Below are 25,981 nucleotides of genomic sequence, written 5' to 3'. Positions count from 1 at the left end.
TTTTGATTGTGCTTTGATTCTTTAATTCATCTCTGTGTTTGGCTCTGCCATTCTGTAAACCCACAGCTAAATAATAAATAAACAGATACAACTATTAGAAGAAGGTAGTAACTCCTTACATACTGTATAGAAACACATGATCAGGCATATTTTCAACGTGGACATACTGCTGCCATAGAAAAATAAATTTAACAAAATCAAAACAGCAACGAATAAAGCAGAGAACCCACCAGTGGAGGAATGCACAGCGTGAGGTGTCTGTAAGGCAACTGGAGCATAGACAGCGCACTGTGTGTGCATGAGTGGCAATGTGGCACCATGGAATAGACACCATTACTATAAAAACCCACAGGACACAGAGGAACAAAGAGCCTCTCACATGTCTCTGACATGAGAATGCTCTCAGCTGTGATTTTGGTACAAACCGGACTTAGGAAATAAACACATAATCTTCTCAACAAACAAATCCTCATCTCCTCTTATCAAGGTGCATTATCTGTGGACTCGTATCCACCCCCTTCACAACACCAGTCACATGTCCAAAAAGGCTTTTAAAGTCCAGGGAAAAGATGAGGCAACCGCCTGATGGAGTCAAACATCTCAGAGTATGTTTTTTGATGTAAACTGTGAACAGTGATGAGGTGCTGGTGACCTCAGACCTGCAGCTCTGTAGTGGTCACTCCAAGTCCTGCAGATTGATTGTGCTGCCTGTGAACTGGGAGTTGTCAGAACCATTGTCGTCCTCCGTTATCACTGAAGGTTCCTGTGAGGAAACAGTCACACAACACAGTTCTCTTAAATCAAAACTAAGCTGAAAGAATATATCAGAAATCATTATGCCTCACTCTGCATAGGGCTGGGTGATATGGACAAAAATTCATATGTTGTTATTACTGGCAATACACAGTACATATCTCTGTATTTCCTATGAAATGGGCTTCATATTTAGTTGCAAGTCAAAGCCACATTTGAGATGCTACAAGCAACTAAACAGACTTCAATCCCAATACAGTGCAAAGAAAGATAAACAGCAGGGCTATGTGTTAACTTTATGCACATAGCAATGGACCTATAGAGGTTTCAAGGTTTGCAGCGCAGGACACCTTTTACAGTGGATTCTATTTTAGTGTCATACTTCGCAATCCTTCTGTGCTTCCACATTACGTACATCATGGGGCTCTACACATAAGCAGTTTGACCAAGTATGGAGTGTGAACTAGTAGCTGGAGAGTTGCCAGTTGACCTCCTGGGCACTTGCTGAGGTGCCCTTGAGCAAGACACCAAGCAACTGCTCAGCACCTGTCCAAGGCAGCCCCCTCACCTAAACATTTCTCCATTTATGTATAGGTCCTGTTTGTGTGCTTATCTCAGACCTGTGTGTAGATGACAACAGAGTAAAAAAAAAAAAAAAAAAAAAAAAAAAAAGAATTTTCCCCTCATAATGTATATCTTCATCTCATTCATATTATTTTTCCAGGTGTTTATGTATCCATCTGTCTATCTGTGCACAAACTTTATCGACACAATAGTGTTGCAACTTTGCAAGGTAAGAGTCATGAAACTGTACAGGTTTGCAGTTACAATCAAAATTTAAATGAGGTAAAAGATGAGTATGATCCAAGCAAGGGGGCTGGCACTTCATGCCCCTGGCCCACATTCATTTTAAAGGTGGATTTATACTTGTTCGTCAGCTCAATGCAGAGCCTATGCACATGGCCTATGCCATTGTGAGCATTTATACTTGTGCGGTGGTGTGTCTGTGTCACTGCAGTTACACCTCCAAAACACTGGTCGGTGGTGGGGTTTCTGTGTAGTGCTGTAAAGTTTAGTTGATTCAACACACATTAAACATGGCTAAATAGCAACAACTTCAAACACAAGTACACTGATTAGCTTCACTATATCTAAATGATTCACAGACAAAGCACTTTGGCAGGACATATTTGCCCACAAATACAACATGCTAATGTTATTAGCACAGGCCTATGGCATTTTATATTGAATAAATTAGCCTAGCAAGCAGCTGAGATGTCCTCCACTCATATGAAGCCAGGATATATCACACACAAGACATAAAACCCTTATGGGATCAATAAAGGTGTATCTTATCTTATCTTAAAATGCTATTTTGTGAGGCTTTATTGTCTTGTTTCTTATATGTGAAATAAAAGTAAATAAAAGCTTCATTTCTGTTGAGGGAGATGGTTTTCAGCTTACAAAAAAAAGGCAGGAGGTTTGTGTTGCCATGACGTGTAGTTACATTTCTGGGGAGGTGCACGTATTCAAGGCAGGAGCTAAATTCGCTTAAGTTGCGGATCATTTTCACAGCTGGAGTGTTTCCAATGCAGGATGATCTCTAGTTTTTCCTACATTTACCACTTTTCATTGTTTAACACTGTTATTTCCATTTGTGGATGTGCCACTTTACATGTTCACAGTTTGATTTGCTACCTAATAAAACCTCATTGTATCTCCATGTGGAGTTGTGGGACTGTTTTTTTTCTAGCTGCTGGCAGTGTTTAAATAAATAAAAGGCATCAGAAATAGCAGATTAAACTTTGCTCACCTGTAGAATGTTGACAGGCAGGTCTGCAGTGAGCTGAGAGTGAGAGCTGGAGGGCTGAGAGCTCAGCTGGAAGGCCAGGTCACCATCACTGGCTGGGTCATCCTGCATTCACATACATTATCATCAGCATGTCTTTCCACAACAGCTACACTTTTCTCTCAACACAGATCAGTTTCTTATTATAACTGGGTTCAGTAGGTGGTTATGTAATCATATCTGCAGACACTGTAGTTGGGAAACTAAATGTGTTATAATAAGAAATCTGGGGCTCTCACCTGCAGCAGCTGAATCTGGACATATTGGGCCCCGGTCACAGGGTCACGCAGAGTCAGGCCCCCATTAACTGCTGCAGCTCCTTCACCATATCGAACACCAGAGGGAGCTATCGGTGCAGGAGCTGAGGCTGCCTTCACTCCTTTTGTTTTTCTCTGACTCGATCCTGAACTCCCTGGATCGGTTAAAGAGAACAACATCATCGCTCACTGTTGTTCCATCACTCTAGTCTCTAGCCCAGTGGTTTTCAAACTTCTTGTGCCCAAGGCACACCAAAGGGCAAGCCAAAATCTCAAGGCACACTTGAATTTACATTTGTGCAAATAGCTTCTACAACGTGTGTTGTCACTCTTATCACGACATAAGACAATAAACATAAGAAGAAAATGTGACAGGTATATTTTGTTTTTTAAAAAATTTATTCCTAACTTTTTGTATAGGCCCAGTTGAACACTGCAAGTTATCACAAAATCCCACGGCACACCATTTGGGAATCACTGCTCTAGTCTATGTCTAGTCTGACTGAGGAGGCATTAAAATAGGCCTGAAAGCAGTCCATGTGTCTCTTACCAGAGGAGGCTGAAGGACCTCTTTGCTTCTTCTTTTTGGCCAGCTGGATGGCTCTGTAGTCAGTCCTCGCTGAGCCTCCACTCTCCTGACAAACAAAATGGGTACACATAAGTTACTACGCACCATTATGTAGGCCTTTCAAGCTGGGGGAAGCAGAACAGGCATCATGTGTGTGTGTGTGTGTGTGTGTGTGTGTGTGTGTGTGTGTGTGTGTGTGTAAGTAAATATATATATATATATATATATATATATATATATATATATATATATATATATATATATACACAGGCCAAAAGTTTGGACACACCTTCTCATTCAATGCGTTTTCTTTATTTTCATGACTATTTACATTGTAGATTCTCACTGAAGGCATCAAAACTATGAATGAACACATGTGGAGTTATGTACTTAACAAAAAAGCTGAAATAACTGAAAACATGTTTTATATTCTAGTTTCTTCAAAATAGCCACCCTTTGCTCTGATTACTGCTTTGCACACTCTTGGCATTCTCTCCATGAGCTTCAAGAGGTAGTCACCTGAAATGGTTTCCACTTCACAGGTGTGCCTTATCAGGGTTAATTAGTGGAATTTCTTGCTTTATCAATGGGGTTGGGACCATCAGTTGTGTTGTGCAGAAGTCAGGTTAATACACAGCCGACAGCCCTATTGGACAACTGTTAAAATTCATATTATGGCAAGAACCAATCAGCTAACTTAAGAAAAAACAGTGGCCATCATTACTTTAAGAAATGAAGGTCAGTCAGTCCGGAAAATTGCAAAAACTTTAAATGTGTCCCCAAGTGGAGTCGCAAAAACCATCAAGCGCTACAACGAAACTGGCACACATGAGGACCAACCCAGGAAAGGAAGACCAAGAGTCACCTCTGCTTCTGAGGATAAGTTCATCCGAGTCACCAGCCTCAGAAATCGCAAGTTAACAGCAGCTCAGATCAGAGACCAGATGAATGCCACACAGAGTTCTAGCAGCAGACCCATCTCTAGAACAACTGTTAAGAGGAGACTGCGCGAATCAGGCCTTCATGGTCAAATAGCTGCTAGGAAACCACTGCTAAGGAGAGGCAACAAGCAGAAGAGATTTGTTTGGGCCAAGAAACACAAGGAATGGACATTAGACCAGTGGAAATCTGTGCTTTGGTCTGATGAGTCCAAATTTGACATCTTTGGTTCCAACCGCTGTGTCTTTGTGAGACGCAGAAAAGGTGAACGGATGGATTCCACATGCCTGGTTCCCACTGTGAAGCATGGAGGAGGAGGTGTGATGGTGTGGGGGTGTTTTGCTGGTGACACTGTTGGGGATTTATTCAAAATTGAAGGCACACTGAACCAGCATGGCTACCACAGCATCCTGCAGCGACATGCCAACCCATCCAGTTTGCGTTTAGTTGGACGATCATTTATTTTTCAACAGGACAATGACCCCAAACACACCTCCAGGCTGTGTAAGGGCTATCTGACCAAGAAGGAGAGTGATGGAGTGCTGCGGCAGATGACCTGGCCTCCACAGTCACCGGACCTGAACCCAATCGAGATGGTTTGGGGTGAGCTGGACCGCAGAGTGAAGGCAAAGGGGCCAACAAGTGCTAAACACCTCTGGGAACTCCTTCAAGACTGTTGGAAAACCATTTCAGGTGACTACCTCTTGAAGCTCATGGAGAGAATGCCAAGAGTGTGCAAAGCAGTAATCAGAGCAAAGGGTGGCTATTTTGAAGAAACTAGAATATAAAACATGTTTTCAGTTATTTCACCTTTTTTTGTTAAGTACATAACTCCACATGTGTTCATTCATAGTTTTGATGCCTTCAGTGAGAATCTACAATGTAAATAGTCATGAAAATAAAGAAAACGCATTGAATGAGAAGGTGTGTCCAAACTTTTAGCCTGTACTGTATATATATATATATATCAGTGAGATAGAAGAGCTCTATGAAGCACCTTGGACATTTTCGGGACTAATATTAGGTCTATTTCATAGTAATATTATTTCAATTAGACTTCATTATTAATATCATTTTACCTTTTGAAATACAATCACACAATATATCTCTGTAGACTAAATTTTCTCATCGGTCTAATGTGGTCTGGATGTGGAAATATCAGTGATAACACCCTTTTTCTGTTTTCATAAGCAAAATATAGGTTTCACAAATCTACAAGTGGGTTAAAACAGCTTTGCTTTAATGTCTAACACCTTTTCTGAGGTGTAAGTGTAAAAAACAGAGAATCAGCTGCTAAATATTATTTCATTATTTTAGTCTTAAACTGTGACAGTGATCAAACTGAGCGAGCAAGTGTTGAGCACAACGAGCGCGTAGGGAGAGTCGCGCATGCTCATCACAGGCCCGTGCACGTGGATACGGTTTGTAAGCTCACGGAGCAGAAATAGGCCCTCGCTGTGACAGTTTTCTGCTCGCGGTGACTGTTCTCTGTGCTCGTATCACTGGTTTATATCTGCTCAGGTGTTGGCATTTAAACGCCATAAAATCAACTCCATTTTATTTTCGTGAGTAGGCTACTTTACTGTTGGCTTGAAAACGAGGCTTAACGCATCCCCTGCCCTCGTCCCCCCCTCCCCCTGTGTCAGAGTCAGAGGAGAGGAGAGAGAAAGTGCATTGCTGCCCGGGCGTTTGATGAAGTCTCCTGGTTGGCCGGTGATAGACTGGTGTCAAACTGTCGTTACAGCCCCTCCGAGCGGTTCATGCCAGGCTTGAATCACCCCCCCCCCCCCAAACTGGTGATGTAGGCTATGCATCGTCTCATCTGATGTTGCCCAATGACTCCAGGATGTCATCGCATTATTTTTTTCTCAATAGACGCAGATGTCAAAGTCGTGTTGACAGGAAAGAGGCAGAGGAGAAAACCGCAAAATCACCTGGGGCAGTGCGGGCGGGGCATCAAGGCCACTGTGGCCTTAGGGCAAATATTTTTTTCAAGGGCACAGGGCCAAACTGGGAGGCCACAAGAGCCATGGCCCTCGTGGCCCTCGTGGCCCTCATGAAATTCCTGCCCTGCATATGAGAATGCTATAATTATGAGTTTTCATTTCTGGTGGAATTCACTTACATTTTAGCGTGCCATCAGCTTATTAATCACATTTTAACCTAAACAAAGACAAGCGTAAAATTTCCAGAAAGGTAAATGTTGCTTTAAATACAAAAAAATTCCCCTGCATTCAGACATCCCTGCATTGCCCTGAACAAGTATTCCATTAATTTAGCTTCACACTCCTATAACACAGGGTCAGACACATGATGGACAGTATCATGAGTATTAAAATCAACACAGCATAACCAGAGTAACCAGAGACATAAACTTTTCTATTCAATGCATTCTTGCTAAATAATGATTGTCAATACCTGGCGCCTACATTACCCACAAGGCAACTCTACTTCCTACAGTGCAACCAGAGACTGGAGTGTGTTGTGCAAGTTGTGGCTAATGTTAGATGAACAACACACTACTGGGGTCTGAAAAGCTCACTCCACACTTTTTTACTTTTCAAACTTGGCGTCTTCAGAACCAACAGATGCTGACTCAAGTGACATCATACATCACATTTTTCAGACTTCAAACACTTTTTAACACGTAATAGTTTGTCCCAACACCTGCAAAAAGAGTTTGGAGCTCCCCTTTAATCTGTGCTGCCTGACAGCATGAGCACTTACCAGGAAGCTGCTTGGTGACACAGCACTGAGTTCCTGGTCCTTCTGTGGGCTGAAGCTGCTGCTGTGACCAGAGAAAACAAACTGGGTAAGGACTTTTCCTCCCTCTTGAGGTCCCAGCACCTCCACACAGCCAAGTAGAGGCCCTGCTCCCGCCTGGCCACTCACCTCCACCACCTTTGAGGGGGAGGCCAGCAGCTCAGCAACAGGGGCCACTGCCAGGGAGGCTGTGGGCTCCACGCTCAGGGCACTGGAGGAGCTGAGTGAGTGTTGCAGAGCGGGGTCCACAGGGGCACCAGCACCCTGTATAGTGAGAGCAGTGAGGGGTCCCAGGGCCTCTGGGGTAACCGTCTGCACATCATCCAGATTTAGAGTGCCCTGTGGGGGCAGGACATCACCCACTGTACCTTCCAGACCATGATGGGGGCCCATGTCAGAACTGGCTGCCAGGATAAGAGGGTCCACAGCTTTGGCCAATGTGCTGCTGGTACCTGTACCCAGTGTAGTACCGACTGAGGAGGGGTCGATGGTGAGGATGCCTGAGCTGACCAAGGAGAGGTCCATGGTGAAGGTGCCATTAGAGCTGCTCCCAGCGATAGGAATTCCCACTCCGATGCCAGCTGTGGGTGCAGTGCCACCAGGCACAGCAGAGAAAAGAGAACTGAGGTCCAAGTTCGTCAGCTGGTCACCCCCGACAATACCAGGCCCTGCAACTGTTGTTGGGGTGGAGCTGATAAGCTCGCTGCTGGGGGTCAGTGTGGGTGTGGTCTCCATCTGGCTAAGAACATCTGGGATGGAGAGGAGGGAGAAGTTTGAAAGTTGTAGGATGAAAATGATTTTCCAAGAAGCATGTAGTTGAAAAAATTCTATATGTTTAGTAAATTTATTCAGTAATTACACCAGCAACTTGAAGAGAAAGTGTCATCCTCATTTTAGTAAGGCAAGATGGTTGCACTGGCCATTGAAGTCATACACCAGAGCAGTTATGTCTTAACCCAGTTTGATTATATGCATGATAACATGGTGCTGTTGTTAATTTGAATAGATCAAAATGTCAGCACTCACAAATATCATATATATCAGTCTTTTAAGACGCACAGCAGTATCAAAAATGGACATGTTTCAGGACTTGGCTTTCCTCAGCGTTAATGCTCCGGGGCATTTGAGCTAAATATTGTGCCTGGTGCACGTGTCTTTATGACACTCGTTACCTGGAGAGGTTGGAAGGACATATACTGTATGCTTCTTCCTCATTCCAAAATCAAAACCCTGAAAAGTGTAGGGTTAACTGGCTAGCTACTAAAAGTATAGGATACTGAATGTATAGACATGCTGTTTTTGCTTTTTAATGATTATAACGCTGGATCAAAACCTACACTGCTGCACAGGAACCAGTGAAGGCATAGGGAAGCATGCCAATATTCAACCAGCTGTGTGTCATGACACTGTGTTGATGAACAATGTTTGGCTTCCCCTCGGAGCTCAACGTGGCTGCCTGTCTGCTGGCAGAGGTCTGGTGGCTGGCAGCATAAGGAGTAAAACAATGTTCATCTAAACACACTGCAGTCACACACAAGAGGCTAAATATTAACAAATTTTCCCTTTATATTTCTTCACAAGTGATCTGGTCATCTGTACCCCATAGTTAGGCTTCAGCTTCTGTCTTTATATTTTCAACCTGTTATCACTGCTGTTTGAGTTTAACATCCTGAATATGTCTATCAAACATCTTCTGTCTGCTTCACTCTGGCAACGCATTTTTGTTTTTCAAAAAATTTGATAGTATTTCTTCAGGGAGTGCAGGTAAAGCCTAGTTCATATTACACGATTTTCACCACGATTTTGACATCGCAGAGGATTTTGAGAGCTAACTTGGGTCGGAGGTGAGTCAGCAGATAATCTGCCACGACAAGTCATGTGTGAACAAGCCTACGAGCAAGTCACCCCCTTGTCTGTGACTGGAATTGGATATCTGGCATGCTAGAAAACTGGAGAAGTCTGACACGGCTGACAAAGAGCATCAGCCAATGAGAGGCGGGCTATGTCCCACATCAGCACGCAGGAGGACAGAAGAAATGTGAGGACAAGCCGCAGGGTTGCCACTTACCAGGTCCGCTTATTAGCCGCGACTTTGGGCTTGTTTCTAAAGTGGAGTTGCTTATTTGGGTTTGCTCTGTAAACGTCCCCTCTCTCTATATATATCCGTCTAGTAGGTTATTTAAAAGCATGACAGTCGCCTCTTTAGGGCTTGTTTCCATAGCCCTAGTTGCTTGTTTCTCTTTCAAGATCTGGCAACACTGACAAGCCGGCAAGCAACAACAACAATGGTGGCGTCCACAGGATCACGGGGAGCGCATTATGTTTGGAGCCAGGCCCTGAAAGCAGATCTGATTCAACACTGGGAAGAATATCCATGCCTTTACGATGTGTCGTCTCCAAGTTTGGTGACATCACCGCGTTATCTGGGGCTCTGTTGGCGAGGGCTCAGTGGAGAAATCTTGTGGTATGCACACACAGGTCGTAACTCAGTTGGCGAGACTCCCGCTGACAGAAACACACGTTGCCAGGTATGAACACTCATAAGATTATGATAGTCTCCACGACGTAAAATCAGGGTGAAAATTGTGTAATGTGAACTAGGCTTAGCAGACCGTTCGAGCAAGTCCGGCTTCTCTGCTGCTAACGCTGCTGCCGGGATACAGCTGAGGAGCCGGCTGCTAATGCTATGTACTGGGACACTGCTATTGCTGCTTGCCGTGCTGCGGTAGCTCAGTCGTAACTGTAACTGATGCTGAGACTCTACTGACTGCGTGACTGGTAGACGGCGGTGGGTGGTGCAACAGGCCAAAACACAAATTCAAAACATAAACATGATTTGCGGACCGTAAAATTTTTTTTTAAATGCAAATATTCTGGCCGTACTATTGTTGTCGGTGAGATCAGTATGTTACATGAACATTATTCCTTAGTCTCTGTGACATATTAGGAGGATTTTACGACTATTTGCTTTAGATTTCTTACATATAGCTCCTTTAAGGCAGATTTATACTTGTGCTTCAGCTCTATGCAGAGCCTATGCCGTAGTCTACACATGTGGCCTAGACCACTGTGAGCATTTATACTTGTGAAGGCTTTATTTTCTTCACAATTCATTGTTTATCTGTGAACTAAAAGTAAATAAAAGCTTTGTTTCCACTGAGGGAAATGGTTTTCAGCTTACAAAAATAGACAGAAGGTCTGCTGTGCTGTGATGTTACATTTCTAGGGAGGTGCACGTCAGGCTACGCCGTAGGTACGCCGTCGATGCAACGCAGAAGTATAAATCCCACTTTACAGGATAGGCTTCATGCTAGCTCCAACTTGACAGACCATCACTAAGATGCGGGACTCAGCGAAGGGTCAATGAATGTTATAAAACCACTAACTAAAACGTGTAAGTTAGCAATACCACACAAATATCTTTGAGGACCATTTTATGGTACATTTCCTGAATTCTATTTTGGCACCTTGTTTCTGTCTGCTAAAACTGTCACGCAGCATATCATTTTATTGCACAGAGACATAAGTGGGTCACCTATGAGGTGCACCACTCTGGTTAAAGATGAAGCTCAAATAATATTAACCCCCATAATAGGGCAGAGCAATTAATTGATTATTAATCATGATCACAATTTCAGCTTCCCACTAGGGGTGGACGATATAGCCCTAAAATAATATCACAATATTTCAGGGTATTTTTGCAATAAAAATATTCTTGACGATATGACAAATTGGTAAAAGGGAAAAAATATAAATAAAGTATCTTAATTTAAAAACACAGAATTGCAACAAAATAAGTGGTATAGTTTCACATGTCAGCCTAAGGGCCTGTCCCACTTCTACCCCTTAAGTCTTCCACTTGGTACTGAGTGCCCTCATTTGCAAGATAACCCTTGATGAGGGAAGTGAGAAATATTAGGGTAGAGATCTTTCCCTAAGAAATGGGACACCACTTCATTCAAGTCGGCGTGGCCAACGTCTAGGCATACATCACGCATAGAAGCGACACAATTAAAATGCCGGCTCCAGCGCTTGTGCTGTGGCGTGTTATGTTTTTTTCTTCTCCGTATGATGAATCAACGGAGAAGAAATGCTGAAAACAGGAGGCGCTTCCGATGTCTTCTAGTTCTGATCGATTTTGTTCGGATAAGTTGATTTGTTTAAACATTTTGACGCTGTGTTCAACTGAGCTGCTGATGAGTTTACGCTAGTCCAACCATCTGTTGTTTGTATAGCCTACATTCCGATCGTACAATAAAAATCGTTTTCCAAAACTTGCCAAAGTTGATGATTTCATCTTCCACTTTGTTGTAAGTATGGGTTGGGGCTCCCTTGGAATCTAGGGCAGATGTTAAGTGTTGGAAACCACTTCCACTACCTCAATTCTGTTTTGGGACACCACTAGCCTAAACGTGAATGCGCACAACCAAGTACAAGAGGTTATTTCTAGGGGAAGTGTGGGTACTGGGACAGGCCCCAACACTTTGCCTTCAAATATTCAGAAAAAAATAAAGAAAAATGATGTCTAATTCTTTTTTTAGTTACAGTAACTGTAAGACTCAGATAGTTAGGGCAATTAATAGAAAGTGCAATTAAAACATGTTATCCTAAAAACAATTAATAATCCTGATAAACAGCCGTGATCTCAATAAAGATCACAATTATCAGGATTATCACAATGGCCATAATCGTGCAGCCCTACCCATGGTCAAACAATTCCACCAAATGCATTACTGACCAGGACTGAGGTGGTGGTGTTTGAGCATGTGGCTCTTAAGGCTGCTGCGGGAGGAGAAGTGCTTGGAACAGTTGGCCACGGGACAGCGGGTCCTCAGGGTGCTGGCGTCCTGCTTATGCTTCTTGGAGTGGATGTACAGGCTGCTGCGAGCTGAGAACTTGGCATTACAGCCTGAAGAACATAAAGGAGATAAACAGAAAATGCAAAACTACTTAAAGTGAAAATAATCTATTTAACTGCACTGTATTTAAAAGGTATACAGTTATAGTGACCAGTTACTGTTTGTTAACGCTATCACCGGTAAAAGTGAAAGCCAACTACATTTTGGCGTTTCGCCTCGCTACATTTGTGTATTTTCCGGTGCAGTGTCTGTGATTTTCATAGCTTCCTCTTGGATGCATGCTGCTTACGGTCTGGCACATGGTCTTTAACTTTTTATGAAATCCCAACCTCACCTGCACACTGAGCCAAGTGAGGTCCAGGACTGAGCAAAATAAGAGGAAAATAAGAAACAAGAAGAAAATAAGAACATTCAGGTAGGGGGCAAAGTCTCTGCAGATTAAATATACCACCACATACTGTGATTTGGACACAAGTGATGATTGAGAGGGATTACTTTTTTTGTGAGTGTGATGGGAAAATCCTGCATAGTATTAAAAAACTTTTATTCTCTACATTAATCAGTCTTATCTGATTTTTTTTTTTTTAAGTGTAACTAGGGATTGGGGCTGGACTACAACTACCAAGAAGAACGGCGATGCCCTATGATCCACCTCACACACAAACTGGTAAACAACACTCACCTGAAACAATCAGGCAGTTTTGTCTCCCACACATGCAGGGCAGGACTGTACTACACGTGTGTTACTGCGGTCACTTCATTCATCTCACGGACTGACTTAGTGTAGCACGTGCAACATACAGACCGATGTGGCACTGTAGACTAATTAACAGACAGATTAAAAAGACTACCAGTTCTGTGTCTGTATTAGTGTTGCTGGAGAACTTGTGAGTACGTGAGTAGGGTGGAGCTGTGCAGAGTGTGAGAGAGGAGAGATGCACACTGGCATCAAAAAAAACAACAACAAACAAACAAAAAAAAAACAAAAACAAAAAAGGTTATGTAATGCAACTTGACCCTATATCGATATAAACGGTATTGACTAAATCTATATCTTGCTTGAAAACATATGGATATATTGTACGTAGTCATTATATACATCCAGCCCTATTAGGGATGTCCTGATGAGTCCTTTTTTTGTCTTCAATCTCGATCCAAATCACTTCATACCGAGTATCCACAGATACCAAGTTCAGATCTCCATAAAACTACTGCACAGTGCACGTTAAGTACTTCAAAGTTTTCAAATCAATCGATCAATATTTTTTCAAGTTCAAACTTGTAATATGGGTTTCTACTAGAACATGTTTACATGTTTTAATGTTCAGAAACACTTAATTGTCCTCATACAGTCTGTGCTGGAACACCTGTATTAACCTTCTGTCTGAAACACTCCGTTTAGCGCCTGTCTCTTTAAACCAACAAAACCCAGTCTGCTCTGACTGGTTAGCATTTCTGGGTCTTGATAAGCCCCGATACCGACCTCTGAGATCAGACAGGGACATCCTCATGTTTAACTATAAACTTTCTCTCAGCAGTAAGTCCTAGTCCTATGATTTGTTTTAATACCTGTACATACCTTCTGCATGGCACTGGAAGGGCTTGGTGCCCAGATGTGTGATACTGTGACCCTTGAGATGTTCTGCCCGTGTGAAGGATTTCCCACAACCCTCCTCTGTACAGACAAAGCGACGGTCATCATCATGTTTCCTGATAACACAGAAGACTGCGGTCAGTGAGACACTCACTATAACAGGTGCAATGAAAAGCAAAATCGGTAATACAAACATTCATTGTCAAAACCTAGGAGAACTGCATCAACACCACTATGACAGGGCCCAGACACACCAAACTAATGTAGGAGAACTAGCAGCGATGAGAGCCCCTGCTGCGTCACCTCATGTCGCCGTGTCTTGGCCAATAGTTCCTCATGAACACACCAAACTGACAGCCAACAAACATCAGGAAATGTTTCTGCTTAAGAAAAACAGTCTTACCTCATAACAAAGCTTGTTTCGATCTCACTCACTCTCCACTTAAGCTCTTTGTTTACTTTCCTCACTTCCATTTCTCTTCTCTTGAGCAGAGCTTAACTGCCAATCAGAGTGATTTCATTCCTCAACATGCTAAACTGGCAGAAAAAAGGCCAACTAGTGCCAATGAGGGCAAGCGGTGCAGGACAGACCACACCTACAAGGGTGGCTGACACTCTACAACGGCCCGACTTTGTGTACACCTCAATAACGTTGAGGGTCTAAGGACAGAGATGTCATATGCTGTGAAGCCTGCTGAGGCAAATTGTAATCTGTGATATAGGGCTTTGTGAATAAAACTGAATTGAACTGAATATTCCTCCTCGACTCCTCTATCTTCCATCACTTGACCCAGAAATCGATCCAACCCCACCATCTTTAAAGACATCTCAATTTCTTAAATTCGCTCAAAGGAGTCGAGGAGAGAGGAGGCTCTCAAAGAAGAGGGAAGTGAGGATACCCTAGTGCAGCCTTCATTGAAGATCTTTTCCCGACCAGCACAACCCCCTAATTTGCTATCAGTTATTGATTGGACAGCACAGCCACACAGCTGGTCATACCGATCTGATACAACATAGCATCAGTGGAGTTTCATACCAAGTGAAGACAGACAGATAGATTATCATTCCTGAGTTATACATTTTGTTTTCTGATACATCATCTTGTTAAAAATCTGAATGACAAAAGAACCAAAAACAGCTTTCTGCAATTAAATGAAAGATTTTTCTTTTCACAATCTGTTATTTCCCTCATCAGCTTTTATCATGGAGACAATTAAAGTCACACAGCATCTGTCTGTCAGCAAAAACCCTTTTTACATCACTGATGGTCATTTCCATTCTGTTAACACATGAGGCCGATCTTTCCTGAGCATCAGATTTGATCAGTAACAGAATTTTAATTTTCCCTTGAACATTAACCTAATAAATAATTTCCAGTGTTGAAAATATATAATAATTATATTCTGGGTTATTAATTAATGAATTTACGTTCAGAATATCAACAGAAAGACAAATACAAATAATGAAGAAAATAATATCAATGCAATTTGTTACTCTAAACAGGACACTGTAAAATAAAGAACGCAGGTTGTTATTAATGTGCAGGTGTTTTAATAAAGACAGAAACACTGTTTCTCTGCTGTCGATAACTGTATGTATATTTATTTCAGGATGCATGAACAGACACAAACTCCACCAAAAGTCTCTACAGCTGTTAATAAAGCCGACCAAAAGCTGATCCAGCTGTGATCAGCTGCTGCCGTCATCTCAAACGGATGTAGCTTCACGTGACGCCTTAGAGGAAAAGACGTCTCATTTCTCTTAAGATATATTTCCTCTTCTCACATCTCATCCTGCATCTCTCCCCCACATCTTACAAGGATGGAGCTAAGATGCGAGGAAGAAATGCAAGTGAGAGGAAACGTGGATGTGAGATATGATAATGGGATGAACCCTTTGTCCTATGGACAAACTGTTGGCTTGGGTGTATCAGGGCCTTGTGTTAAATGACTTGAATGACAAATCCTGTCTGACAGAAACTGTTCTACTTAATGCAAAATATGTTGTGTGGACCACAAAACCCAGAGCCCCGAGCAATGCCAACTCAGGGTAGCTCTACTCCTTATCTGGCATTAATTGCCAGTAACTGATGATGTCTACCCTGTTAGTAATGATGGGAAAGCAGCTGTTTATAAGCACTTACCGTTTGTGTCTGAGCAACTTAGACATGCTGGTGAAGGACCAGCCACAGCCCTCCGAGTCACAGACAAAAGGTCTCTCACCTGGAAACAAGAAATTAGACATTTATTTACCTGTGCACAGGCTCTATGTCCCAGATCATCAAAATAGATGAATGGTAACCAGCTAATCTTGGGTTTAACCCAGGCTTTCTGCTATCACAACGCTGGCCCATATTTATACCATGAAACCAATGCTGCGCAGCTAACCTTCTCCAGAGCGGGTTCAGTTTAGAGGATTCAGTATAGGTACATTCTTAGTTTCCAGTGATTTCTTTTGCCACTATAATGTTTTGGAAATATGCAGCATTAACAGCTGCTCTCATCTGAAATCAGTGAACAGAGAGCAACACATTTGTAGCATCATGTGATTGAGGAATGACTCATTCTTTATGAAAACAACCTCAAACATCTCTGTTTGCTGAATACTCACTATTGTAGAATTTAAAAGCCGGGTTTAATCAGAACTACTGTGCACTGAACACGGTTGTGTACCATTCACATTTGAATTAATACCAGTACCCAACGGTATCTTTTTTGGTGTTTTACTTTCTCTGTAATACCAAAAATATAATTTTTGAACAAGCAAGCAGGGGGACATAAAGAGTATAACGCAATTCTGCTTCTCTGCTCTTTTCTACTCACACACAGAGCAAATCTTCTGTTTGTCTGGTTGCTTGTGTGTGTGCCTGCCTCTGGCAATAGCCCCTTTTACACTGCCAGATTTTCCACGAATGTTGGGCTGTTTTGCTGGCCAACTGTGAGCGTTTATATACACAGAGGCGGACTGGTGAGTTGAGCCAATTTATGAGAAAATCGCCGCCTGACTATTGTCACCTGACTAGCCGCAGCTTCCCTCCCACTGTTTACGTCACACGTTTTGTTACTTGCTCACCCCCCCCCATTGCCCCAAAAAAGGCGCATTCTGTATAAACAAATGTAGGTAGGCGGCATTTTGCCGCACTCCCCGATTTTGTTTTTATACTGCCAATGCTGAAAAAAGACTGATTGGGCTTTCCTGCAAATTTGCACAATTCCTATCTAAAAAGGGCTAATGACACAGACTAGGCTATTGCTAAAACAACAAAAAGACAGGAAAAAAGACCAGATGCCTCTGGCGGCAGAATGGCACTGCAATGACAGTTTTGGCTTGCTGGGAAGTTGCCAAGGCAGCCGCGGAGCTCTGCAGTCAGCTTCCTGGATTCTGGGCGTTTCTGCCTCCTGTCTGAAGTTGTACCTGGCAGCTGTGCAGAGCTCTGTTGCCAGCTCAATGGGTGGCTTCAAGGCTCTGGAGTGCTTTGCAGCACTCCTGCCTCTTGTCTAAGCCCGGTGTTTTAGGGATTGGAAGAAAACGTTTTCTGTCTACATGCTACAGATGCTGATAGATTCAAAAATTTACCGTCCACTCCATAGATTACCATTGTTTTTTGGGCTGGTAAGTGAAACAAATCGAGTTGCCACTTATACTCCTTTTCAACAATTATGGGCTGGCTTGGTTTGGTTTGGGCCATCAGCCCAGCACGGCAGGGATTTGCATTGCCATTACAACAGGGCTACCCACTTGAGGGTGTGTCTTTAACTGATGACGGCTTGACCTGAGCGATGACGTTTAAAAGCAGTGGGCTGATCGACAGCTAAAGTCCCTCCATATTTATGCTGCATTTGTTTTTTCATCACACAGACGGGAAGGTATAAGTTTACTTGTTGGAGGTGAGCTGTTTGCAGAGTTGCAGTAAGAGATTGCTGTCTGCAGCTCTTCATTAAATCTCTAACGGTGGCCTTTTCTGCTTTTACTCTTCCTCACTGCGGTATTATCAGACGTGCCTTTGCAAAGAAGACCGCTAACAGTTCCGCTAATTCAATGATAAACATATTTAATTTCCTATAGATTCTTCACAATCAAAGTCCCCCATTATTTTGTTAAGTAAAAACTTTGCTGATGCAAAATAAGGAAATATTAAGTTTTAAAGCAACAGCTTCACACAACTTCTATTACCGCTGATAGCAAACATGAAACAGTAAAATAAAGCAGATATCGAAAGTAAAAACAGGACGCAGGAGAGAAACTACACTCCAAACCACTGAGATTCAATTTGAAGCTACAAAAGTACTGAGAGCTGAACAAAATACCTTTCTCCCTGGTCCCCTGCAGACACAAGTGAGAAGAGTCTTGCAACACACATGGCTTATTTGAGGAGGAGAAGCAGGGTCATTGGGGGCTGGCTGTGGTCTGCAAGATGCCTCCTCTACCCACAGCAGGGTGGTCAGCCCAGCTTTTGGACCTACTCCAGAGAAGGTCGATTTCTGGCACTGCTCAGCGTGGCACGGCACATCTACACTTAATTTCCAACTCTGGTTCTCACCCAGATGCGCTGTCAGGTACCGAGAATTGGCACTGATAAATTTAATGTGAATCAGTACTCTGCCGTATAAACCTAAATTCAGTTGGTATCGTTAGAAGTACCAAGTTTGGAACCCAACCCGAGCAAAATTTTGCTATGTTTTTAATTTGTTATTATATAGTTTGTTATGGAGTCTGTGATTTCCCCGTGACACTTACAAATGTATGCATAACTGTGCTTGGATATTGTTTTATGAGGCTCTGGCAGTTTTCAGTTGTCTCTTTGTCTTTAACGTTATACACGACTCTGCTTTCTCTCGCATGCATTCTTCCTACTTTTCTCTGTGCTGTCTCAAGTGCTGATTTAGATTGATCATGTTGCTGCGAGACGTGGCGACTTTAACTTTTACACAGCACGCCTTTCTGTTAAACGCCGCCGTATCTGAATCCAAAGTATCGCCATTTAATAGACTTTGCGTTTTTTTTTGCCACCAACTCAGCCTGTTCATGGTCGTGCTCATGCTCTTTTTCAGCATCTACGGTGGTCACCTGACCATACATGCTGCACACACCAGGATAGCTTGTGGGCGTGATGTCAACAAACTCCACACACTACAGCAGCGGCAGTCACGTTCACAGGCACACACGTTAACATTCATTTACATTAAATCGCAGTCTTTTATGTGGTTATGTAATCGCACAGTCTGACATCGCGATTGCGATTAGATTAATCGTGCAGCAGTAGTATCATCTTACCAGTGTGACTTCTCATATGGATTTTGAGACGACAGGCCTTGTCGTACATCTTGTCGCAGCCTGGGTATGTGCAGGTAAAGTGGCCCGTTTCTCTGAAGTGAGTGCGATTATGAGAGAACAGAGCACTGAATGTGATGAAGGTTTTCTCACAGCCTGCATATGACAGAGGGGAACAAGTAGGAAGACAATGTAAGATGGTCTTTGGAATACAGCATCAGACCGATAGAAAAAGTTAACATGACTGTGATGTGTACAGTTTACTAGCAACACCTTGCGCGATAGCAGCTCTAACTGCTTCGTACAGTTTTAAACTTACTATCTCTTGAGGTAATTTACTTAATATCCAATGTTACCATTACACTGTTGCATATCAGAACATCAGCCAACAACAGATGGCGTAGCTGCATAAGGCTTACGGGGAAACTGTCATGTGATAAATACAAGAAACATCCAACATTTAGCATCTGTTACCTGGGAATTCACACTTGTGGGGCCTCTGTGGTTCAAAGTGGACCCTCTGGTGATTGGTGAGTCGGGTAGCACTGCGAAACCTCTCACTACAGATCTCGCAGATGAAGGCATTATCCTGCTCATGGACTTTAACATGAGCCTTAAGGTTGTACACTGTGGTGAAACGTCGCCCACAGCCTTCAAACTGACAGGTGTGCGGCCGCTGCTTGTCGTGGGACTGAAGATGCCGCTTTAGCTTGTAAGAGGTGGCAAAAGCCCAACCGCAGCCCTCTACAGTGCACTGGTAGGGGCGTGGGTCCTCAGCATGGTTCAGGAGGTGCACCTTAAGTTTCTGTCGTGTATCAAATGTACAGCAGCAGCCCGGTTCAGGGCACCCAAAAGAGGCCGCGGCCTCTTTCTTGGACCTTACTAGCGGTAAAGATTGGAAGTCTCCATTATCAATGTCTGCCACAGTGACTTTGGGGGACGGGGTGACCAGATCAGCCTCTGTCACAGCACACAGCGTCCCTGCCTCCTGCTTGACAATGGGACAGGAGTCCAGAGAAGTGCCAAGCTCTGATAGCGAGCAGTCATCCACCAGAGCCAACTCTGAGTCACTCACAGACAAGCCAGGCCTGGGCTCCTCCTGCGGGTTGGATCTGGATACTGCCAGCGTGCTGATCTTCCCGATGGATTTAGTGCCACTGTCATAGTTGAGAAGAACAATATCCTCATGGTCTTTCATGCCTAGGTGCTCCTTTAAGCTGACCATGTCATCCTCTTTGTGTACATATCCCTCTGGTGGGGCAGCGAGAGTCAGTATTCCGTTTTCTATAGTCACTATGATGCTTTGGTTGTTTATTGTAATAGTTCCGGAAAAGGTTTCACCAGCAGGCGGACTTGTGGAGGCCGTGACCGGGGTTGTACTGTCATGCAGCCCCGTTGAGTCTGAAATGAAGTCTGAGGTGTCCATGGCTTCAACGATACCCGAGTTCCCTGAAATCAAGGCACTGCCCTCGTCAATACGGGAGTGCGACGAAAGCTCCCTGGCCAATTTACTTTCATTGTTTTCGGTACAAATCTGGCCACATATCTTATCGCCATATTTGTTTGTCAGAACGACGTCTTCGACAGTGCGGTGATAGCCAGTCTGTTTAGCACGAGCCGCGGCAGAATTGTCGTGTAGTAAACTGAAAACATGATCGTTTTTTTTCAAGGCCTGGATATCAAGACAGTTCAAGTTGTCATTAGATTCACAGAGAATAACGTCACTGCTACTTCCAACCTCCATGGAGCTACAGGGACTCGCTTTCGACGGCTCCGGTTTTTTACCTTTCATTTTATCGCCGCCGTCTGGGGACACAGTCGGTCGGTGTTTGCTTGCTTCGCTGCTGCCATCCTCTTGAACGACATTAAAAACGACATACAATTCCCGAGTGGTTTTCTCTGCCCTGCTCACCGCGTTCAAGCTCCCCGGTGCAGTAGCGTTGTGGCTGTCCAGCGAGGACTGCTTGAAGGCGCCGTCCTCACGCTGCTGCCGTAAAACTGGAAGCGGTAACGTTAACTGCCGCAGCGGCATCGGTTCCTCTTCCCCTTCAAACAGAGGCAGCGCCATTTGCATTACAGTATCCCCGCTTTCCATCCGGTATTTGCAAGCAGTCCTCACAAACTCCTGCGAACCAAGCAGCACGTTGAGCTCATTTTCCTTCTCTGTGTTCACGTTATGAAGTCTGACATTCGATCTGTTACCCGGTAAAATGGTTTTATCTGTAGGTTGCGGTTTGCTGACAAGAGAACAAGCCGCTCCGCTGCCATTTTCCGCCAGTAGGTGAAACGGTGATGTTCTCGGCCGGGGGTTGTTGTTGTCGTCACTTTTAGGCTCAGGCGACTCCGGTAATCCATCCGCTTCATTTTCAGTGGAAGTAAATCGAGGTATCGACCGTGTCGCTGATAGAAATGGAGACGAAGTGGTTCTGTGTAGGGCGCCATGTTGAGAGTGATTGTTTTGGGCATCAGAAAGCCCCTGGATTTCCATCTTGGTATCCCTGTAGCAGCGACTCAAGAAAGGCCCGCCCTGGTGGATAGACGCGATCCACAGAGCCACTACACAGTTTACAGCAGGCCGGGGGCTGCCTTCAGGGCCAGCATGGAAATTCTGCTTAGTCAAGGGCGGATCGACCAACCTTAGCGAAGTACACTGAACAAAAATTGAAACACAACACTTTTGTTTTGCTCCCATTTTCACAGTTTAAGTCAAAGGTCTATAACTATTTTTTTTGCACTCAATAGATGTATTTCTCTCAAATTTTGGTCACAAATTTGTCAGAATCCGTGTTGGTGAGCATTCCCCCTTTAAAATATGCAGTTTGATGACACAACACAATGCCACATTTGTCACAAGGTCTGTGGGAGTGTGCTATTATGTTGACTGCAGGAAGGTTCACCAAAGCTGTTGTCTGGAACTGAATGTTCATTTCACAGCCATAAGCCATCTCCAATGTTGTTTCTCTGAATTTGGCAGTACCTCCAACCAGCCTCACAACCATGCAAGTTGGTTACAGTGACAAACTGCTGTCAGGTCAAGACCCTGGTGAGGATGATGAGCATGCAGGTGAGCTTCACTTAGAGGGTTTGTGCTTTACTGCATCAGTTGTCTGCATGGCTGGTCTTAGATGATCTTACAGATGAAAACGCTGGATGTGGAGGTCCTGAGCTGGTGTGGCTATATGTGGTCTGCATTTGTGAGGCCAGTTGGATGTACTGCCAATTTCCCATAAACAACACTGCAGGCAGCTTATGATGTTTAAATGAATATTCAGTTCACAAGCAACAGCTCTGGTGGACATTCCTGCAGTCAGCATGGCAAAGGCACACATCCTCGGAACTTGGAACATCTGTGGCATTGTGCTGTGTGATCCAACTTCACACCTATTAAGTAATGATTATGTTTAATCAGCATCTTGATATGCCACACCTGTCAGGTGGATGGATTATTTTGGAAAAGGAGAAGGGCTCACAAACAAGGATTTTAGCAAATTTGCAATCAAAATTTGAGAGAAATATATCTATTGAGAGCATGAGAAAAATCTATGATATTTAATTTAAAAATGTGAAAAATGGGTACAATTTGTCCCTAAAGGTCTCAGGCTGTAAAGGCCGTCATACTACATAAAAACTATAAAAGGCACCTCTTTTTTAATAATTGATAAATACTAGAGAGACAATGATACTCATGAAGAACACTCAGAATACTGAAGACATCATCAAACTACATAGTGGAGATAGACCAGTATCAATATTAATAGCATGACAATTTACATTGAAAAAGACCCACAATGATCATATAGTCATGATATTAACCTCAATATGTGCATAGAAATGTCCATATAGAAACATCCTCTAACAGATATCAGAAGAAAACACGGCATCTTGAAAAAAGGGGACATATCATAGAGCAGACCACACATCTACAGGTCTAACATCAAAGTCCTCATTCAGGCCCTTGGGAGCCAGCATACGCAGTGTATGGATCCAAAACAGTTCACGTTTAAGGAGCATAGAGTTAAGGTCATCCCCTCTGCGTGGAAATTTGAGAGCTTCAATCCCAATATATTTTAAAGTGGAAATGATGCGTTTGGCTTCAGCAAAGTGTACAGCCACAGGGCTAGAGGCAACTTTATTTCTAATGGCACTCTGGTGTTCAGCAATGCGTGTCTTCAGCTGTCTGTTTGTTTTTCCGATATATGCCAAACCACAAGGACATTTGAGCATATAAATGACATTGGTAGTGGAACATGAAATCAATCCTTTTATGATGTATTTTTTCCCTGTGTGCGGATGGTTAAAAGTATTAGTTTTGTGTGTAAAGTGGCATTGTTGGCACCAACCACAAGGATAGTTACCAGAAGGGATTGAGCTGAGGAAATGAGATGGTGACTGGAGGGGGAGGTCAGCCCTCACCAACATGTTACGCAGATTTGGGGGCCTTTTAAAGACCACTCTAGGTGGTTTTAAAAAACAGTTTTTCAAGGCTGGATTTGTTTCAGTGACATGCCAGTGTTTTTAATGATCGTTTCTATGTCCTTTGAAACCAGTGAGTATTGTATAGCACAAACAGTTCTCTGTTCTGACTCCTTAAGCCTGATGTTGGAAAGGCTGTCACTCTGTGACAGGAGAAGCGCAAGGCAGGCAGCATTGCTAATCCAGGCCTCTTTGTAGCCTCTTTGTCTGAAGCGGTTTTGTAGATCAATGGTTTGTTTATTATAGTCTTCATCTGAGCTGCAAATGCGTCTGATACGGTTAAACGGAGAGATGGGAAGATTCTTTTTTTAAATGAGTAGGATGGTATGACTCCCCATGAAGAAGAGAGTTTCTGTCTCTAGGTTTATGATTATGATTATGATTATTATGATGTTATAGATTAGTTCTCAGGTCATCCTTCTCTTTAATCTCCATAACATCCACAAAGTTCATTTAATTGGTATCAGACAGCATAGTGAACTGGAGATATTTGTTTTTGGAATTGATGAAGTGGTGAAATTCCTGAAGCTGTGGGACTGAACCAGTCCATATGAAGAAAAACATCATCTAAGTACCTCTTCCAGTGTTTGATGTGCTGAAGGAAGGGATTCTCCAGAGTGTTGAAAATGATATTGTGTTCAAAGTATCCCATATCTAAAGAGGCAAAGCTGGGTGACATCTTTGATCCCATGGTCACTCTGGAGGTCTGCAGGAAGAAATCATTACCATACATGAAAAAAATGGAAGTATTTCCTTAATAAGGCCAATATAACAGTTGTACTGGGGTTACACTCAGGTCTTTCATCCAGAAAATACTGTGTGGCCAGGAGGCCCCCTTCAAATGGAACATTCGTGTAGAGATTCAATATCCATGGTCACTAATAAACGTGTGTCCTCCACATGTTCAATGGAATTAATGATTTTGATAAAGTCCATGTATGTGAGGGTAATGTGGTAACCAAAGGTTGTAAAAAATGGTCGACAAAGGTTGATATTTTCTCTGTTATTGAGCCAATGGCTGCAATGATAGGTCGCCCTGGGGGTGCGTGTGTCCATAAATGTTTAATGAATTTTTGGTAGTGTGTAGAAGTCCAGATTAACATGGGGATTCAACATTCATAAATGCATGTTCATGTTTTGTTATGTGTCCTCCTTCCAGGAAGGTGTGAAGTTTATTATGTATATGTTGTTTGATTTCTGCCATGGGGTTATGGGTCAGTTGTCTATAAAAGCTTGTGTTAGATAGTTGCCTCCTCACCTCACTGTCATATGCTTTGCAGTCTAAAACCACAATGGCCCCTCCTTTATCTGCACTTTGTATCACCACAGTTATATCCTCCTTTAAGGCCTTTAGTTCATTATGTTGTTCTTTTGTTACAGCTGTTATTAGCTACTTTATATTCCCTCTTCTTCTTTATAATTTCAGACGTATCTCTTTCAACAAGGCAACAGTACGTATCCAAAGATGAGTTTCTGTGTTTAGGTGGTATGACAGTGGATTTACCTCTGAAAGGGGTGGATGGTGTAGCACAGGAAAAAACGGGGTGGGCCGGGTTGCAGATGTATCATTTCCCCTCGGTTGGTAGGTGATGATATCTTCCTGGGGGGTCGGGTGGTTGGATATATTCCATTCGTTTTGTTGTCCTTTAAAAAAATATTTTAATCTTAGTGTACGGAAGAATTTTTTAAATGTCTATGACTGTATTAAAGTCATTACAGCGTGTGGTTGCTACAAAAGCGAGACCTTTGCTTAGAGCAGACATGCGCGGGTGAGAGAGGGATTTATATTGACACTGGCCTATCTCTGCTATGTATTTTGATAACTACTGATGTCTTCATTTTTCTGAGTGTTCTTCATGAGTATCATTGTCCCTCTATTATAGTTTGCAGCCTGAGACCTTTAGGGGGACATAAAATCTATTTGGATATATGTATTTATTTGTATTTCTGTGTATTTTTTGGAAACTATTTTTGAAAGGTCTTTCTAATATTATTGTATATGGCGGGTATCAGTAGATGTTTATGGAAATGCACACCTGGTGTGCCGTGTCACGTGACCTGGCACTGGGACCTTTAAATATGCCGTCTTTCTGCCTATTCAGTTTCGTTTGTAAACATCAGAGGAAGAGCCGTTTGGCTCGAAACGTCATGCTGTGATAAATACTCTTCTCATTGGAGCTTTTTGGTGTGCGGACATTGTTTCTCGCTCTACAGTATATAAAATGTGTCAACTACTTATACCAAAGCCTTGTGAAAATGGGAATTTCCTGTATGAAGTTCAATGATGTAAATAATAGGGATTTAACTTGTAGGACAGTAAAGGTGTAACCATATGTACCCATAGGCTATATTACTGATGTACACATGCACTCTGTGTTTTGTGTTTCGGTTGGTCATTTCAGTAAAGGGTAGCAGTATGATAAAACAACTACTTACTTTGCAAGAGGGTTTTTTTTTTTATAAAGACCGTGTACAGTAGATCCGTCAAAGCTTGACGTAGAAGTTACGTGGAGTACCTGAAGGCAGCATTAGCGTCATTTAGTGAAACTGTGGAGTGGATTTTGTAGCAGTGGATCCGAGTGAGATTTATTTTTTTTTACCAATGAGTAGCATGTATAGATGCTGGTGATTTGCATGATCTACCTACTAAGTAGG

At 43.0% G+C, this 25,981-nt stretch overlaps 1 protein-coding gene and 1 long non-coding RNA gene across 3 annotated transcripts; both read right to left on the bottom strand.

The window, feature by feature from the left end:
* Positions 1–21,386, bottom strand: si:dkey-156n14.3 (zinc finger protein ZXDC). Of its 2 annotated transcripts, XM_049570453.1 has the most exons (10): positions 19,328–21,386; positions 18,857–19,009; positions 15,726–15,804; positions 13,568–13,698; positions 11,868–12,038; positions 7,094–7,878; positions 3,410–3,494; positions 2,842–3,014; positions 2,567–2,668; positions 1–763 (listed from the first exon to the last, which is right to left on the bottom strand). In XM_049570453.1, exons 1-10 carry the CDS (start codon positions 21,339–21,341, stop codon positions 677–679), a joined length of 3,780 nt encoding a protein of 1,259 aa, XP_049426410.1. In that variant the 5' UTR covers positions 21,342–21,386; the 3' UTR covers positions 1–676. The 2 variants fall into 2 exon arrangements, 1 of the variants encoding a protein (XP_049426410.1); XR_007448805.1 differs by lacking the exons at positions 1–763; positions 2,567–2,668 and having other exon boundaries at positions 2,876–3,014; positions 7,094–7,154; positions 7,259–7,878.
* A 1,509-nt stretch (positions 21,387–22,895) lies between these two features.
* Positions 22,896–25,826, bottom strand: LOC125886181 (uncharacterized). The gene is made up of 3 exons (XR_007449009.1): positions 25,763–25,826; positions 24,831–24,970; positions 22,896–24,032 (listed from the first exon to the last, which is right to left on the bottom strand). It is a non-coding gene; the product is annotated as an uncharacterized LOC125886181 (long non-coding RNA).
* Between the last annotated feature and the right edge of the window lie 155 nt (positions 25,827–25,981).

Source organism: Epinephelus fuscoguttatus, linkage group LG1 (assembly GCF_011397635.1).
Source record: "Epinephelus fuscoguttatus linkage group LG1, E.fuscoguttatus.final_Chr_v1".
Lineage (NCBI taxonomy): Eukaryota > Metazoa > Chordata > Actinopteri > Perciformes > Serranidae > Epinephelus > Epinephelus fuscoguttatus.
The sequence above is the reverse complement of the archived record's forward strand: the minus strand, read 5'-3'. Positions and strand labels throughout refer to the sequence as shown.